Genomic DNA, 19029 nt, shown 5'->3' with positions numbered 1-19029 from the left:
AAACAAAATTTTCACTAATCATTCTAAGTATGCTTATTAAGGTTAGGTTGCCCGATAAGTCTACTCGATAACATGAAGCCTAATATACTCAATTCATGTTTGTTTTAAATTTAAGTTAGGAGTTGATTTGGTTATCCAATGGGTCAACTTGTAATTTGATTGACATGAATAAATCAATATGAGACAAAACTAGACCAACTCCAATAATTTTTTTAATTTTTATTTAAAATATTATCATTTTGATTTTGTTAAAACAATAACATTTTATTTTATAAAAATTATTTTTAATATCAGCATATCAAAATAATATGAAAACATCAAAAAAAATATTAATTTTTTTTAAAAAATACTTTTTAAATTTTTTCCAAAGAACTTTTAAAATTCCAAACATTTATAATAACTGTGACTTGGATAGGGTTAATAATTATGATTTCAAGGTTAAAAACAAAAGCAAAAACAAATAAATTAAAAATTTAATAAATAAGGGTTGAAATTGAAAGTTATTACATGTAAGGGTGCGAAACTAAAGTTTCCCCTAATATCTTGGCTTGCCCCATTACACGCGCAATCCTACTTGGCGTACCACTCATGGCCCCCACCAAACTGACGCCACCCTCACTCACCTTCCTCTTCCTGCAAATAAAAACCCACTCGCAATCATCAACAGACACTCATAACTCATAAGTCATAACAAATACGGGAAAAAAAAAAAAAACGATCTCTCTCTCTAACTATTTCCATGGCCTTCGCTAACAGTCTCCTCTCTTCTTCTTCTTCACCCTCTCAAATTCCCCATGGATCTAAAGATTTCAATTCCACTCCTCTAATCATTTCTCCTCATGAGCGGTCCGCTTTCACTTTCTCTCCGATTCGTAACAAATTTTCCGAGCTTGGAATTGGAGTAATCGGTTCCTCGAGGAAAAAGTAAGCTCAAAAAGTCTCCGATTCTCTCGTCTTCCCTGTTTGGATACACCGACAACACTGGTTTCCGAGAACCTGTTACTTCCTGTTAGCTTCATTTTTTTCGCGTCGTTTTTTTTTTATTTTTTTATACTGATTCTAGCGGTCTGTTTGGTTACCGAGAAACATTGAGATTTTTTTTAATATGCAGTTTGGAGTTTTTTTTGATGTTTATAGAAATTAAAAATTGAAAGCAAGCGACAGTGGATATTTTTCTTAGTTTTTTTGTGCTATTTTTCCACTCTAATAAATTTAGATATAAATATCAAAGACTCAGTTATCAATCTGTTACTCCCTTTCTTTATCTGCGTTTCTGCGTTTTTTTTAAACTCATGAAAATACGATAATCTTTTAAGTTGTTTTTTAGCTGATCGGAAATTTGTGTTTCTCGTTGCTTATCGATGATTGAGTGTTATGCAGGAACATTTTATATGCTTCGGTCAATGATTTGAATGCATCGGCAAGTTCAACCTCACTGGTCAGCTACTTTTTTCCTCCTTCCATCTCGTGCGTGGAATGTAGTTTTATCTATTTTATTGTTGATTGCCCTGAGATATTATTGAATGAATCTAAATAGGGTAATTAGTATAGCATTGTCATCATGTAAGCAGGATTGTATTTGATACATACATATATGTTGTTTATAGGATTGATTAATTGTTGAAGGAAACAGTTCCTGCAAGTGGAATTTATTGTGATAAATGTCTTGTGTGGTCAATGTTCCTGTAGGTGAAAGTGAAAATAATGTTGATAATTCTCACCGCAGTCATGATTTTCTGGATTTTTTTCTCTGATTGTTTTCTCGTTTTTCTGATGGAAAAAGAGATTTTTGTTTTTAGCTATCCATCGGAAAAATTGTGATTCGGTTAGGGGATATTGATGTCTATTCCCTCTATGTACTGTTTTGCTAGCTTGGTGGTCTTCGTCCACGGGGCTCACAAAAGAAGTTCGATAAAGGCATTTTTACATGGTTTTGCAGGTTGAGTTATTACTGGTCTTGGGGCTTAATTTTTTAATCCTGTTCTTTATTTGATGAAATTTATAAGCATGGACTAATAATAGTTTCTGCAATTCATCAAAACCAGGAGTTTTGTTTTTGGTATTTTCAACTCAAGTATATTGTTTCTGTGAGTTTTGAGTGTCCAATTGAACTCTTCATCACTCGGACCGTGCTGTCCAATCGAGATTGCTATGAAATAGTTACTGTAGATAGAGTTCAATATCAGATTTTTCATGCTTGTGTGTGTGTGTGTGTGTGTGAATGAAACATTTGGAACTGAGAAGTTGACTTACATATGTTAATAATCGGTAGCAGAAATGTATGCAATAGTTCACAAGTGGCTTTAGAATTTGCTGCGAAATTTACAAGTTAACAGTAATTTCAGAAATCTGAGCAGGATGCTGATTTGGTTCCCATGCCAGTAGTTCTGATAGATCAAGATTCAGATTCTGATGCAACAATTGTGCAACTCAGCTTTGGAGATCGTCTTGGAGCTCTTATTGATACGGTGAAGTAGTTTTTTTAACTGACTCTGTCCTCTTTGGTCTTGAATTTTTTTAGTCCCAACACTGCCAACACCAAAATGAAAGTGCAGGCTACACGTAAGATGGTTAGCCCTCCTCTAATCCCAAACCCACCACCATCACATAGTTGGCCTTTTGATTGTCTTTCATGTGAGGATGGGCTGTAAAGGTGTCATGTAAATGATCTTTCAGTTTTCTTATTATTATACATGAGATGGGAGTTATCGCCTTAAAGGGTGAATTTTTTTGAAGATGAGGCGGCCCAGAAGCAGCCTCTTAGCTCAATTTCCTTGAAATGCCAGAAGAGACTTGCTTCTGAGGCAGTGTAATCTTCATATATATTGAAAATGTAGTTATTGTATATCAGAATTCAACAAGCAGAGATGCTCCAATTGCTTTGATGATTATTGAGCCAAAGCCACTGCTTAACGTTAGTCTCGTGTATTTAGGACCATCAGGGGTACCTCCAAATGCCTGCATATGATTGCTATTTTCAAGAAGTAAAAATATGCATTTGCCTTCATCTAATATCAGATGTGCTGCTTGAAAATATTTGGAGGTTTTGTAACTTGTTTTGTTCTGTCATGGGACAGATGAATGCCCTGAAACATTTGGGATTGGATGTGGCAAAGGGAACTGTTCTCACTGATGGACCAGTCAAACAAACTAAGTTTTTCATTACACGATTGTGAGTTTTCTTTTAAAATATATTTTGCCCCTGTACTTGGATCAGATATTACCCTGTGTTAATGTTTTACTGGAAGTCTTAGCATTTAGAGATTGATCTTGGTTATGCCAGGGACACTGGTCGCAAGGTTGAAGATCCTGATATGCTAGAGAGAATTCGACTTACCATCATCAACAATCTTTTGAAGTACCATCCAGTATGTATGCTGAATTGATACCCTGGTCCATCACTTTCTTCTTCCTCATCTTTTCTTTCTTTTTTTTGGCCTTTTGTGGGTAGATATTAGAGATATTTCTGTTATATTTTCTTTACATTTCTCATGGTGATAAATTATTCTTTGTTTGCCTTCTTGCTAGGAATCTAGTGAGCGACTTGCTATGGGCGAGGCTTTTGGAATAAAAGCTCCAGAGAAAAAGGTGCTTCTATACCAGTCTCTTTGTGTGCGTGCGCGTGTAATTATAATTGAGAGCAGGACGTCATGAAAGCTTATTTTTAGCTTAATGAACTTCTTGTCAGATTGATTTGGTTTGTTTTATCCTCATCTGATCTTCTATATTTTGGATATTTGCATAACAGAGGCCTGTCTGCCATTGCAACAAGATCAGTTGCGCACATGTGCTAAATCAATCACACACACACACACACACACACACTAATATTGTTTTATTTGGTGCATATATATACTAAATATTATTAAAGTTTGTCATGGAGAGCCAACTGAAGCATGAAGCTTCCGGTTTGTGTACCTGTTTACTTTGACGTTTATAATTTGTCCACATATTGAGTAACTGTTGTGGTGTGCCCTGAACTATATCCTAGCAAAGTTCAATTGCTGTTCAGCTATCGAACTGTAGGGTCTTTATGCTTTCTGATTGCAGTTGGCATGCTATTAAGTTATGTTGTACAGACGCTTCTCTAATTTTAATTGATTAATATGGTGTATTTGCTTCTGTCAGGTTTGGTTATTGCATTGATTGAAGTATATATTCTATTGAATCTCCACCATTAGCATCTAAATCAAGTTTTTTTTGGTGAAGATCTGTTCTTAGATTAGTAGATGCCTTGCATGTGCTACAGTAGACTTTACAAAATTTGAATTTATATTCACAATTTCCTTTATTGCAGCTTGATGTTGATATTACAACTCATGTGCATGTCAAAGAAGACGGACCTAAGAGGAGGTTTGCTTCTGTTTTAACGTTTATTAGTATTCTAATTCACAAGTTATATGTGCTTCTTTTAATTTTCATCTTTAATAACCTACCATTTGGGACAGATTAAATTGAGAGTTTTTTTTTTTTAATCAGCTTGCTCTGCATCGAGACAGCAGATCGACCTGGATTACTTGTAGAAATAATCAAAATCATTGCTGATGTCAATATTGATGTTGAATCTGCAGAGATTGATACAGAGGTCTCTCTCTTACTCGCTCGCTCTCCCCAACCTGATGCCACACACACCATCAGGTGAATCTTAGTTTTGCATTCTCTTCTAATTAACTTATCTTTGTCATCTCACAGGGACTAGTTGCCAAAGATAAATTTCATGTCAGCTACAGAGGGGCAGCATTGACCAGCTCCCTGTCTCAGGTAATTAGTTGGGTTCCAACAATGGTTGTTTGATAATTATGGAGGAAACAACATTGTCTTGGTCTATGTATAGATTCCGAATTCTCTTTCCCTGTTTTCCTACAATTGTAAAGTGAATCCTATAATTAATTAATATATGAGCTCATCTTCTAGATCTGTACAAGAACGTGCTGTATCTTTACAAAACTAGATTAATTTAAGATCCCAGGCATAGTTTACTTTCAATTTCATACGATGTCTACCACTTTATTCACTTTTTTTTTTTTTGAATCTGCAGGTCCTGGTGAACTGTTTGCGTTACTACCTTCGGAGGCCTGAAACAGATATTGATAGTTATTAGTACCAGAGGTTAACCGCCATTCTCGATTGTAGACCCAATTTAACGTTTCTCGTACCACATCGCCTTTGAGCTCATGTTTCTTGTACCTGTGAATTGTATGTTTCGAGATATTATGTGATCATGTTCCATAACTGCAAGCTGGGATGTTCTGAAAAGATGCTTGTAACCCTGCTATTGTCGACCCGGAAAATGGGATCAAGCCAATTACGAAAGAAAAAACATGGAATGTTGAAACCAATAATTCATGCTCGTCGTTTTGCTCCTTTCTAAATTTCTGGAAGAAGCATTCTGTGTCAGATGCAGATGCACGCAAATGGCTTGAGCGTTTGATCCAAGGGCCGGCGAGTCGATCTAAAACCAGTAACCCGGGGTTGGTGGGCTGGGTGACCCATTAACCTATTAAACCACGTGGGAGGATAAAAAAAGATATTGTTTTAACCTTGAGAAGATACTGTTTAGTTTAACTCAACCAATTATGATTTAAGTTTTAGGTTAGACCGGGTTTAATGACCTTGATTTATCGTTCAAGACAGCGTGTTCTCTAGACCGAGATCCTCATAAAGACATGCATAGTATTGCGGGTAATGTGGGGCTTTATTTACTTTTTTCTTCTTCTTCTTAATGTAGCAGCTGGAGCACAGCACAGGGATTAGTGGAAGAATGGAGTACTGTTGTATCTTTGGATATACGTTTTCTGTAATGAATCTAAGCCCCTTAGAACAGCTCATCATCCCATCTTTAACCAATTTAGCCCTAAAAAAAAGAGCCAAAAGTAAACACTCTTTATGAGAGCCAACTAGTACTCTTTCCCTTAGCAATCAATCAGACTTCGTTGTAAAGAAAAGGTGCGGATCCACACCATTATGTACGTGAACGAGCAAATATGTACTCATTCTCTACCAGTGATATTATACTTGGTTTTCAGTCTTGAACAGTAGCAAGTATAGTACATTTTGCTTACTGTTCTATTGTGTGAAGGCCATCTTTGAAATCCTTTAAACACTGTTTCTTCTCCTGATCCAAGAGAAAAGAGTGCTGTAAAACATATAAACAATGGCCTTAATGGTGGCAGTCTTTTTTGCCATTCTCTTTCAAGGTTATGTGTCCTTGGCTTCTGATCCTGATCCAGTTCGTGACTTCTGCTTAGCCAATACTGATTCTGCAACCAACATCCCCTGCAAGAACTCATCGGATGCCACAGTAGAGGATTTCATATTTTCTGGGATCAAATCTCATGGAAAATTCAGTGAAACGGGGCTAGCATCGATTCCTGTCAACGTGAATAACTTCCCGGGCCTGAACACACTAGGCATGTCACTTGTTCGTGCAGATTTTGAAGCTGGTGGTGTCAATGTGCCTCATTTCCATCCAAGAGCAACAGAGGTTGCGTATGTGCTCGAGGGGAAGATTTATTCAGGATTTGTCGACACGCAGAACAAAGTTTTTGCTAAAGTGCTTGAAAAAGGTGAGGTCATGGTGTTTCCAAAGGGTCTAGTACACTTCCAGATGAATGTTGGAGATAAACCAGCAACTATTGTGGGCAGTTTTAATAGCGAAAATCCTGGATCGATGAAGATTCCTACTGCGGTATTCGGATGTGGAATCAAGGAAGAGCTTTTGGAGAAGGCTTTTGGGTTGAAGGGTAAGGACATCTCCAAGGTGAGGAAAAAGTTTCTTTCGTGTTAGAAAGACTGAAGGCTAGCTGTTGCTCGCTCTTAGGTTCAACGGATTATGATTAAACATGTAATGTTGAAACCAGTAGTTCCTTTCTCGATCTGCTCAAGAAGGGCTCTCAAACTTCACAATGTTAAGAATCGAAATGCTTGGTAGAAATAATTTTGGCGGATCCTCAGAGATTATACATAAACTAGTTGAAGAATTGATTAACGTTGTATCTTTAGATCTACGTTTTAATTTCCATAATGAATCAAATCAAAGCCTCTTGGCACATCTCATCCCACCTTTATGATAGCCAACTAATGATGCTTCCCTTTTGAATCAAACAAACTTGATTGTCATGAAAAGTTGCGAATCCAGTTCAATGAGTAGGGGGCAAGGACTTGTTCATGTCGCATGTGGACACCGAGATGAGGTTACGTGTAAAAAAAAGTAAAAATATATAAAAATAGTTGTCATTTAATTTTATAATAAAATAGAAATTCTAAATATTTTTTAGAGGTTCTAGGAGTGTTATGTAATAAAAAAAATAGATATCTTTCTATATATTCTATCTAAGATAAGCTGTTCAATGATAAAAAATTTCAAATGTGCTTCCATATATAGTAATTTTCTATCAATGATGATCTATTTACATGGTGACAAAGGTTAACTGCGATGAGTTAAATGCTAGATTGAAGGTTAAACCTTGTCATTTTATGTTCTGGTTTGTTTTTTTTCACTCCCGTGCAGTAATCCATCACTTGCCATGGTAGAAGATTTGATATTTTCCGGGTTAAAATCTCATGGAAAATATTCCTAGCAACCTTTCCTGTCTAAGTGAACAACTGTCCAGGCCTAAAACACAAGGTACTTCACTTGGCCGTGCTGAACTTTAACTTGGTGGTGTCGATAAGCCTCATTCGCGTCCACGAGCGGCAGAGGTTGTCTCCGTGTTAGAACTGAGAAAGGTTGAGGGCTTGGATATGCCAGCTAGTTTTTTTTTTTTAGATTGAAGTGAATATCTGGGATAGATTGTGTATATCTTGATTAATTTTATGGATTCTGATGTTAACGATATGTAAGTTTTAGTGGCCCTAAAATTTATAAAACTCGAACTAATAATTTCTAAAAAGCAAACTCAGAACCTGATTAATTAAACTACAACTCTTAATTGGTATTCATTAGCATCTAAGGTGGTTGTTAATTTTTAAAATAGCGTATTAATTATAAAAGAATTCATGAGGTTAGTCTGATGGTTTGCATTATTATTTTTAATTCAAGTTTTCCAACTAGCATTTAAAAGAATCAAGATATATCAAATTGAAATAAAATATCTTCTTAATATCGTTTAGAAATAAAATATAATCTCGATTTTAACTAGAAAATATCTATCAGAAAAACAAGATCCTGAAAAGATTTTCCACATCGATCTTAACAATACACGTGATTTTTAATTTTTTTATTAGTTTAATATCTTTGAGATTACATTTCAAAGGATCGAACATGGAAAGTAATATTGATTATTTGTGTTCTGTTGATGCATCACGCTCCTGTCAATGCTTACCAGTAAAAAAGACAAATAGTGTTGACCAAGAAGGAGTTCCAAGAAATCAAAGCGATAATTATGGGCCAGGTGGTCCAAATTTCCTCAAAAATCACATGGTTTTGTGCCATCTGCTCGTGAATTAACTATTGAGGTACATTTTGGGCACTGTGGAAGCTGTACTGCTTAAGGAGTATTCGATAGATGAAAGTCCTTGGAACCCTACTCTTGCTTCTGATCCAAGAAGAAGAAGAAGGAAGGACGACAAAAAATGGCCTTAATGATGAGAATCTTGTTTGTCATTTTGGCTTCTGACCCTGACCCAGTCCAAGACTTCTGAACACGACTCTGCAACCATCATCCCACGAGCAAGACAAGAATTCATCACTGTCACTGTAGAAGACTTCAAATTTCTCCTCAGTTTTAATTTTAAAGTGAGTGTTCGCGAGTTTACTCGAAAAATATATATGAGTAAATATGTATATAATGCATAAAATCAGATTAAAAACTTCAAAATTAATAAAATTAAATTTAACTCGTGTAAAATCAGTATGATTTAATGAGTTTATTAAATTTGTGATATGAACCAAGTTAGATTTAAATTTGACCTTAAAATGTCTGTTAACTAGTTTTGCGATATCGGATATATCTCTCAAACTGTATATTGGATCGACCTGAAATCTTACAGGGAAACACTAGAGACATGAAACTATATTATGGTAAATTTTCAGGTTAAATGGAGTTTGAGAACATATTATTTCAGATGGTCAAAGTTACCGAATGAATCCTGTCGAATCTGTAAAACTAGACCTTCGTGTACTGTTTGGACATATCCGAAGCTACAGGTGGAATTTTGCTGCGATTCAAGTTGGGCTGAAAACTAGACATCTCAATATTTCCAACCATATATGGTAGACCCAGTAATTCATCCAGACGAGGGAGAACAAAGTGTTTGAAATCAAGACTGAAATCTGCTAAGAATATGCGAAAATCAAAGATTCAGGCCACATAAAGGAGTTTTGTTTTTATTATACTGTTTTATTTATTTATTTAATGTTGAGTAATTATTTTTAATTTAAATTTGTTCTAGCGTATTAGACATTGTTTAGGGGCTCATTAACTTGCAACCTAAAAGGGATCCATTAGGACTTGCTGTGATGGGAATAACCAAGTTGTCACCAGGTTATTGTGTACTTCCTATAAGGAAAGTCATTAGCTCTTCCATAAAATCCTCATCCAACAGAATCAACTCCTTCAAGTTTAATTTGAATGTTTGAATCATGTACAGCTCACAATTCATAGCTTGTAGTCGATTATAGAATAGCAGAATTTCAGGCTTAACTCAAGCCTTTCAATCCTGTATTTATACCTGTTAATGCAAATGGAAAAGTGTGTGGAGTCATTACGTTTTTATCTGCTTCTTAATTTTCTCTTTATGGTATCAGAGCTCTCTTTTCTCCAACGAGTTTTCCTTTGATTTTTTTTACGCTTCTGCAAATGGCCACCTCAACTCCTTCCCCTGTTGCTATTAACGCTACCCAGCATATCACTACCCGACTCACACCAACAAATTATCCCTCTTGGTATGCATAATTTGAGTCACTCCTTCTCGGCTACAACCTATATGGTTATATCGATGGTACACTCACATGCCCTTCATCCACGAATCCTGATGCAACACCTACTGCTGCTTATACTCACTGGTTTCGACAAGACAAATTAATTTTGAATGCTATCCTCACTTCGGTGTCTGATTCTGTGATACCTTTCATAGCCGCTTCCAAAACATCCTCTCAAGCCTGGAACAAAATGACCAAGCTTTATGCCAGTCGTTCTAGAACACGAGTTATGCAACTCAAAGAGGATCTCACTCTTATTCAGCGTGGTACACACACTGTCACATAATTCCTCTATTCTGTCAAGTCTATTGCAGATGAACTTGCTCTCATTGATGCCCCTCTCTCTGCTGATGACATTACTCTCTATGTTCTCAATGGCTTAGGTCCTGAATACAGAGAAATGGTAGCCCTATTCGTACCCACTAGTCTTCTATATCGTTTGAAGAACTTCATGACCTTCTCATAGGTCATGAGTCTTATCTCAAACGCTTGGACATTAATCCTCCTTCCCTGGTTGTCACAGCACACAGCACTCAGCGTAAGGATCTTCGTTTTTTTTAAAAAAAACAACCACGGTCATCTCTGAATACAGCCACACATAAATATGATTCCAAATCTCAACCCTGCTATTTCAGACATAAAAAATATACCCCCAAATGCCAATACTGTGATCCACTTGGCCATGTTGCCAAATGTTGTCCTCAGTTACACACCAAGAAGGCTACAATTAACCGCACCACTACTTCTCCCAGTCCAGATCAGCACTGGTTCATTGACTATGTAGCATCCCATAACATCACCTCTCAAGTATCCAATCTGCACTTACATTCTGAATATGATGGCACAGATGAAGTGCTCATTGGAGATGGTTCAGGTCTGAAAATAACCCACTCAGGTTCTATTACTCTTCCTTTTCCTAAACGCACTTTTCAAATTTAAGACACTCTTTGTGTTCCAACCATCAACCAAAATTTGATTTCAGTCCATCATTTTACCAAACACAACAATGTGTCTCTTGAATTTCATCCTACTTGTTTTCTTATCAAAGATCAGAGGACGAGAAAGACTCTTTTTCAAGGCCCGTGTGAGAATGGTGTTTATCCTCTACCTCATCTCCGTGCCTCCACTCCTATTGCAATGGTCCATGAACGCACATCAATAAATGGCTGGCATCAGCGCCTAGGCCATCCTTCTTCCAAAGTTGTGGCCAGAATGATCACCTCCTTTTCTCTTCCAGTTTCCAGCAATTCCTCTATATCTCATGTTTGTGATTCCTATTCTATCAATAAATCTCATCGCTTGCCTTTTCATAAACATGGCCTCTCTAGTTCTGCTCCTTTTGATTTAATATATACCGATGTTTGGGGACCATCACCACAAACCAACATTCAAGGTTATAAATATTACGTGATCTTCATTGATCACTTCACGAAATATGTTTGGTTTTTTCCATTTCGTAACAAATCTGATGTTAAAATCATTTTTCCTTAATTTCATAAAATGATTCAAAATCGGTTTAATGCTAATATCAAAAGTCTCTACTCTGATAATGACGGAGAATTTATCGCCCTTCAACCATTTCTTACTCTTCACGGCATCAGCCATTACACCACAGCTCCACACACTCCTCAACAGAATGGTGTTTCAGAGCGTCGCCATAGACATATAGTTGAAACAGGCAAAACACTTCTTAGTCACGCCAATCTTCCTTCCTATTTTTGGTCTTATGCTTTTCCAACGACAACCTATCTAATTAATCGGTTGCCCTCTCCTATTCTTCATCACAGCTTCCCTTTTCAAACTCTGTTCAAAGAAGCTCCAATTTATCTCAAACTCAGATCATTTGGTTGCTTATGTTTCCCTGGTTAAAACCTTACCACACACATAAGTTCCAGCTAAAATTTATCCCCTGTGTGTTTCTTGGTTATTCCACTACACAGAGTGCCTATCTTTGCTTACACTTACCTACTCAATGTTTATATGTCTCACAGCATGTCACGTTTGATGAACATGTTTATCCTCTGAAGAACATCACAAACCAGTCCATTTTCGAGTCTTCCATACTTGTCGCTCCTATTCTCTCTGCACCACTGCTGCAGATTGTAACACCAGCCAACCAAGCTCCTTCAGCACCAGTCTCCACCGCCCCTCAAGAAGAGCTCTCTCTCCCTACCTTGAATTCAGACACTATAACAACAGTCTCACCGGTTCAGGTAACTATTTCAGCTCCTGTTGTATCTCAAAGGCAACATACCATGACTACTCGGTCTATGAACAACATCTTTGTTCCCAAACAACTTCACACTACTACCACGCATCCATTACATGAATCAGTTGAACCAACATGTGTCAGTCAAGCCCTTAAAAATCCACTGTGGCGCAATGCCATGTCTAAAGAAATCATTGCATTATTTAATCATGCAACTTGGGAACTTGTCCCTCCTGCAGACAGTCCAAATCTTATAGGCTGCAAATTTGTCTTTCGAACAAAAAGAAACTCTGATGGAACCATCAGCCGATACAAAGCTCGTCTAGTTACTAAAGGCTTCCACCAAAGACTAGGCCTTGATTATTCCCAGACATTCAGTCCAGTTGTCAAACCAGCAACAATTCGCTTAATCCTCTCTATTGCTGTCATGAATGGTTGGTCACTTTGGCAGCTTGACATTAATAGTGCTTTTCTTCATGGAAGTCTTGAAGAAACAATGTTTATGCATCAACCTCCAGGCTTCAAAGATACATCAAAGCCTGACTATGTTTGTAACCTGAAGAAAAGAATTTATAGACTGAAACAAGCACCCCGCCAGTGGTACAAAGCTCTCTGGGATGCTCTTTTGCAGTTTGGATTCGTTCACTCAGCTACAAACACTTCTTTATTCATCTATGCCTCTAACAGTGTTTTATGCTATTGTCTTGTGTACATTGATGACATTATTATCACAGGAAATGCCTTCACATTTGTAGCTGGCATCATCAACAAACTCAGTCACACCTTCTCTATCAAAGACATGAGACATCTCCATTTTTTTTTCTTGGCATTGAAGTTATTCCTACAGACAAGGGCCTCTTCCTTTCACAACATAAGTACATACGAGATTTACTCTTTAAAACTTCTATGGATATGGCCAAAGACATTCGCACTCCAATGTCAACCAGCACTCCACTTGTTTTAACAGATGGTTCAGCCCCTGCCGATAGCACAGAGAATAGAAGAGTTATTGGGGCACTGCAATATCTTTGCCTGACTAGACCTGACATTGCCTTTGCAGTGAATCGGCTTTCCCAATTCATGTACAAACCAACAACGTGTCATTGGACTACAACAAAACAAATCCTCAGGTATCTCAAGCAAACAATGTTCCATGGGATTCTTATTCAACAAAACAACCCCTTCACCCTACACACTTTTGTTGATGCGGACTGGGCTGCCAACACTGATACAAAGGTCTCCACAACTGCATTTATCACCTTTCTAGGCTCCAATCCAATTTTTTGGTCTGCACGCAAACAAAGAGCTGTATCCCGTTCCTCTACAGAAGCTGAATTTCGAGCATTAGCTGCTGCCACTTCTGAAACAGTGTGGCTTCACTCCTTAATCACAGAACTTGGCTTACATCTACAACATCCTCCCCAAGTTTTTTGTGATAATATTGGTGCAACTCACTTCAGCTTAAATCCAGTACAACACACTCGCATGAAACATATCGAAATCGATCTCCTTTTTGTTCTTGATCTTGTCCAGTAAGGTCGCATTACTGTCAATCATGTTCATACTTTAGACTAGCTTGCAGACTTACTCACGAAGCCTCTCCCACTCCGCCGTTTTCAAACCTTAAGATCCAAGATTGGTGTTACTGATGGTACCTCCATCTTGCGGGGGCATATAAGGAAAGTCATTAGCTCTTCCATAAAATCCTCATCCAACAGAATCAACTCCTTCAAGTTTAATTTGAATGTTTGAATCATGTACAGCTCACAATTCATAGCTTGTAGTTAGTTATAGAATAACAGAATTTCAGGCTTAACTCAAGCCTTTCAATCTTGTATTTATACCTGCTAATGTAAATGGAAAAGTGTGTGGAGTCATTATGTTTTTATCTGCTTCTAAATTTTCTCTTTACTTCATACCATTCAGTGATCCCCCTTGTATTGATAAATTTTATTCTGAAATATTTTATTTCTTCATGTCATTAACTTCTTGATTCATGTTATCTATCCCTCTCATTTTATTTAGATCACTCATTGATTATAATATTGTTGACACTCTTTATCAGATTTTAATGTAATTTAATATTTTAACTGGAATTATAAATATATAATTAGTTTAAAAAATTTTCTTGCAATTTTACCATCCGAGTTTACATTATATTTTTCATGCTATGTTAAAAAAACATTTTTAACAACCTTAAGTTTAACCCACCTTAAATTTGATTTCAAATGTAACCGTTAGCCATGTTTAATTTTAAAAAAATTCCAACACATCCCGTGCAAGAATTCATCACTTGTGACAGTAGAAGATTTCATATTTCTTGGGGAAATTTCAGCGAAACAGGGCTAGCATTCATTACTGTCGATGTGAACAACCTTCTAAAAACTCAAGTGTTTCACATGCTCTAATTTAATAATAATAATAATAAAAAAAAAAACTATCCACAGGCAATCATGTTGGTTGGATTTGTTTACACTAAACTCTAATCTAATTAAAAAATCCAACGGCCAGCCTGCCTTGGACCTGCTATTTAGAAATTCACATAATATCTCGCTCGAACAATTCAAAAAATAAAATATCAGGTAACCAGAAGATTTCCAAGCTGTAATTTAACTTATATGTAGGTTGGTCGCTATGATGCATGCATGGAAACTAATTAATTAAATAATCCCAAAATTAATCACGAGGGTTAAAACATGTATTAACTATAGAGGTACGTTGTTCAGGGTACTGTTGCACCGCCAGAGCTATACTAGTATTTAAGGAGCATTCGACAGATCAAAGTCTACTTTTGCTTCTAATCCAAGAAAAAGATAACAGGACTACAAACGATGGCCTTAATGGTGAGAATCTTGTTTGTCATTCTCTTCATTGGCTTTGTGGCTTCTGACCCTAACCCGGTCCAAGACTACTGCATAGCCGTTACAGATTCTGAAACCTACATCCCATGCAAGAATCCATCACTTGTCACCGTAGAAGATTTCATATTTTCCGGTTTAAATTCTACAGGAAATTTCAGCGAAACAGGGCAAGCAGTACTTTCTGTCAATGTAAACAACTTTCCAGGACTAAGAACACAGGGTGTTTCACTTGCTCGTGCTGATTTTGAAGTTGGTGGTTTCGCTTTGCCTCATGCGCATCCAAGAGCAACAGAGGCTGTATGTGTGCTGGAGGGGACATTTTATTCAGGGTTTATTGATTCACAGCAAAAAGTTTTTGCTAAGGTGATTGAACAGGGTGACGTGATTGTAATTCCAAGGGGCCTAGTGCACTTCCATAAGAATATTGGAGAAATACAAGGAACACTCCTGGGCATCTATAACAGCGAAAATCCTGGAAAGTCGATGTTTCCAACTGCGGCATTTGGATGTGAAGTGAAGGAAGAACTTTTCGAGAAGGTTTATGGATTGAGTGCGGAGGACATCTCCAAGGTGAGGGGAAAGTTACATTTGTGTGGAAAGGCTGAAGCTGGCTTTAATTAGCTGATCAAAGCAATAAGTTTCTGCCAATCAACCTGCCGACGATCGATCGAGACCATGTGATCGTGGTAATTTAAACATTAAATAAAGGGATTGTAGCAGACTCTATTGCTATATTTGAATGCAAGTATTTGCAAGTCCAAAGTTTTAAGCTGTATTAGAAGAATCAAGTTTAGTAGCTTGGTTTCTGTTCCAAGTTGTTGTTTCTGGTGGATCGCGCCGAAGCAGCCTTGTAATAATGCAATTGATGAATGCTTTAATGGATCATCTGTATTGCAAAATTTACTGAAGCGTTATGTCAGTTCACAGTGCCGGTTAAGTTTAATTCCACTAAACGTCACTTAAAGCTGTATTATAACTATTAAAGAACAAATACTATACGCTATTAAGGACAAAACAACGATTACAGATAATCAATTTTAGCAAGTGTATCATAAGGCTTAATTAGTTTAAACAAAATATTCATGTTCAGTACTGTTCTATACCTTTTGGGATAAAAGACTTCACTGAAACTAATAGCTATTAATTATGAAAGCGTTGAGAGAATATATGTTTGGAAGGAGTATCATGGCTGAATCCGACTCTACTGATGTGGTCCTCCGTTGGATGCTTACCCCAAGTAATATACCGTGCATGGTGTTATCAAGAATTATATATCCATGCTGGCTTCTAAAATTTCATACGCTCTGAGGACTGTATATTGAGTTAAATTTTGCGCAATCTTCCATTGTGAGAGCTATACTAATTATTGAATTCCACAGATCGAAGTCCTTGAAACACCACTTCTGGTTCTGATACACGAAAAACAGGAGAACAAACGATGGCCTTAAAGGTGACGGTCTTACTTGCCATTCTCCTCCAAGGCTCTGTCATTTTGGCTTATGACACCGCGAAACCAAAGATTAGGATTCAAAGAATAAGAACTATAGAATTAAAAAAAGAAGTCTCGATAAAAGAATTTTATTCATAATTTTATTGCTGAAAGACCTTTACAGGAAAAGAAAATAATAAGATGGGAAAATAGCACAAAATCTGAAATTAAGCCAAAAGGTCAAAATTTAACGAGAAAATAATGAAAATTGATGAAACATTATCTTCCAGGATTGATTTTAGAGATCTTTACAGAGTAAGCTAGCAAAGTCAAATTTGATCCATCTGTTCGTATAGAAAATTTATGAGCTTGTCCATCAAGTTTATGTATCTACAATGTTTAGGCCTCTTCTTACGATTGGACTTGTCTATTGATTCATGGATATATTTGTTAGGCTATACACACATTCCAGTTACAGCAGATCCATATCTTGCATCAGCTCCTGACCCCATCCAGTCCAAGACTTCTGCATAGCCAATACAGATTCTGCAACTAACATTCCATGCAGCAATTCACCACTTGCCACAGTAGAAGATTTCATACTTTCAGGTTAAAATCTCATGGAAAATTCCAGCAACGTACCGTTCCCGTCAAGTGCTTTTGTTCGAACTTATTTCACCAGATTAACGTCAGTCTCTGTCAGTTATCCTTGTGAAGACTAAGAACAGTGTGAGTAGTAATTTAAACTTTGGATTTTCCTTTTGTCTCAGCACTTTTTTACCAAACACTATATCCAATGCTTCAGATTTGGTGGTTGAAAGGGCTGGGTACCCTTGACAAGCCGGCGTGAAGGCCATATACATGCGTGCACATAAATGGTGGTGTTTTTCAACGTCAAAAGACTAGTTAAAGGCATTTATCCTCCTCCTCCCCCTGTATAGAAGATCGCTGGCTACCTGCGGGTCATAAAAAATTATATATACATGTTTGTTTTTTTAATATGTTTTTTATTCTAAAAATATAATAAATTAAAAAATTTATGCAACACATGTAATTAAATAAACTAAGAATTATGTGCGTCAATAAATAAATAAAAAATTATTAATGACACTTAAAAACAAAACTTGAAAAACTAAGAGACATATGTAAATCAAAATATTTAATCTTGAAAAATTGAACATTAAATTGATTGAATAAGAAGAAAAAAAAAACATGTAAGGCTACACATATTAAAAATATCATCTAAAAATAAATATTTTTTATTTTCAAAAACATAGTTTATCTATATAAAAAATAAAAACAAAACCATAGATGAACTAGGAAAACCTCTACGAAAATTAAACGTATAACAAAAAAAATCAATATTATTTAAAAGAGGCCTTCTGAACAAAATAAAAGAAAGGAGGTTTTGTTTATTTTTTCGGTTTTTAGTTTTTTAACAGGTCACGTCATTTTATTTCTTTTCAATTGCATTCTTTAAAGTTATATTTTCATGGTAGTCATACCAGACCCAGACGCCTTGGGTCTGGCAACCTGCCTAAATTTCGGCCACTGTGGTGGCCGAAAAATCAGGGCCTATGTTTTTTTGACTCAAGAACTTGTTTTGCAACCCGTTTTTGACTCACAACACCTATAAAACACCCTAAAAATCATGACAAACCCATTTATAGCCTCAAAAAACCCAAAAAACAGCCCCAAAACCGAACTCAACCGGAAACTGAAAATCAACTCGAGCTCATATCTATTTTTTCACGAACTTTTAAGGTACAAAAACACCTAATATAAACTCCCTTCATTAAATGGAATAATTTGACACAAGCATCCCTCATTTTGGTGGCCTAAATTGGTGCCAACAACAAGTTTCTCCCTCTACCATTGGAATTTGACAACCCTTCTCTCTCTCTCCTCTCTCAACCAGGAACTAAAAAATAACAAAAATAAATCGTTGTACCAAAATGGAATTGGAGCAATTTTGAGGAACCTAAATTGTATAATTTGCGTGATTGTTTAAGTTGGAGGACCAAAGTGAATGTTTTTAAACTTATGGTACATCAATCATGTTTGCCGTATTTTTCATTTTGATCATTTCTCTTCCAATCCCACTTTTTCATAAAAATTTAAAATTAATTGCTTCTTAAATAAGACTTCATCACCCAAAAACAAACTTTAAGAATCAAATTAAAAAAAATATAGAGTGAAAATCCCAAACATTTTAATATATAAGTAATTGAACGCATGCAAGCATGCTGGAGCACCATTATACTTCTTGCATCTTCTTTTCTAGGTCAAAAGCATTATCTAACCTTTAGTGACCTTGCCATTCAATTGGTTCAGATAACGGTGAAGGCAATTCCTTTTTCGTCCAAGAAAAAAAAATAATCGACAAACAATTGTTACAAGACCTGTCTCACATCGGGTCGGTGAAAAAACTTGATTTTATTTACTGAAAGAGATTTAAAGAAAATTAAAAAATTAGATTAATTATAGTAAATCCACTCGACTCAGCAACCTAGGTTTTAAGCCTAAGTGATCACCAAGTCAAGTCTTTGGTTAGTATTTACGAAGAAAATACAAAATAAATAAAATATATTTATTGAAAAAACAATAT

The 19029-nt window shown here is 36.3% G+C and overlaps 3 protein-coding genes across 4 annotated transcripts; all 3 read left to right on the top strand.

Moving 5' to 3' along the window:
- Nucleotides 1-665: 665 nt before the first annotated feature.
- LOC7477168 (ACT domain-containing protein ACR12) lies at nucleotides 666-5342 on the top strand. Of its 2 annotated transcripts, none has more exons than XM_024611279.2 (10): nucleotides 666-924; nucleotides 1381-1438; nucleotides 2358-2468; nucleotides 3078-3172; nucleotides 3284-3368; nucleotides 3529-3588; nucleotides 4298-4353; nucleotides 4480-4585; nucleotides 4693-4761; nucleotides 5039-5342. In XM_024611279.2, exons 1-10 carry the CDS (start codon nucleotides 740-742, stop codon nucleotides 5099-5101), a joined length of 888 nt encoding a protein of 295 aa, XP_024467047.1. In that variant the 5' UTR covers nucleotides 666-739; the 3' UTR covers nucleotides 5102-5342. The 2 variants fall into 2 exon arrangements, with proteins under 2 accessions (XP_024467047.1, XP_002315438.2); XM_002315402.4 differs by having other exon boundaries at nucleotides 667-924; nucleotides 2346-2468.
- A 145-nt stretch (nucleotides 5343-5487) lies between these two features.
- Nucleotides 5488-7697, top strand: LOC7477169 (germin-like protein subfamily 3 member 2). Its single transcript, XM_002315403.4, has 2 exons — nucleotides 5488-6760; nucleotides 7511-7697. The coding sequence occupies exons 1-2, from the start codon at nucleotides 6155-6157 to the stop codon at nucleotides 7511-7513; spliced, it is 609 nt and encodes a 202-aa protein (XP_002315439.2). The 5' UTR covers nucleotides 5488-6154; the 3' UTR covers nucleotides 7514-7697.
- Nucleotides 7698-14869: 7172 nt separating this feature from the next.
- Nucleotides 14870-15895, top strand: LOC7477170 (germin-like protein subfamily 3 member 2). Its single transcript, XM_052456257.1, has 2 exons — nucleotides 14870-15529; nucleotides 15563-15895. Exons 1-2 carry the CDS (start codon nucleotides 14963-14965, stop codon nucleotides 15611-15613), a joined length of 618 nt encoding a protein of 205 aa, XP_052312217.1. The 5' UTR covers nucleotides 14870-14962; the 3' UTR covers nucleotides 15614-15895.
- Nucleotides 15896-19029: the final 3134 nt, after the last annotated feature.

This window comes from Populus trichocarpa, chromosome 10 (genome assembly GCF_000002775.5).
Source record: "Populus trichocarpa isolate Nisqually-1 chromosome 10, P.trichocarpa_v4.1, whole genome shotgun sequence".
NCBI classification, from domain to species: Eukaryota; Viridiplantae; Streptophyta; class Magnoliopsida; order Malpighiales; family Salicaceae; genus Populus; species Populus trichocarpa.
Note: the sequence above shows the minus strand (reverse complement) of the source record. Positions and strands in the feature narration are given on the sequence as shown.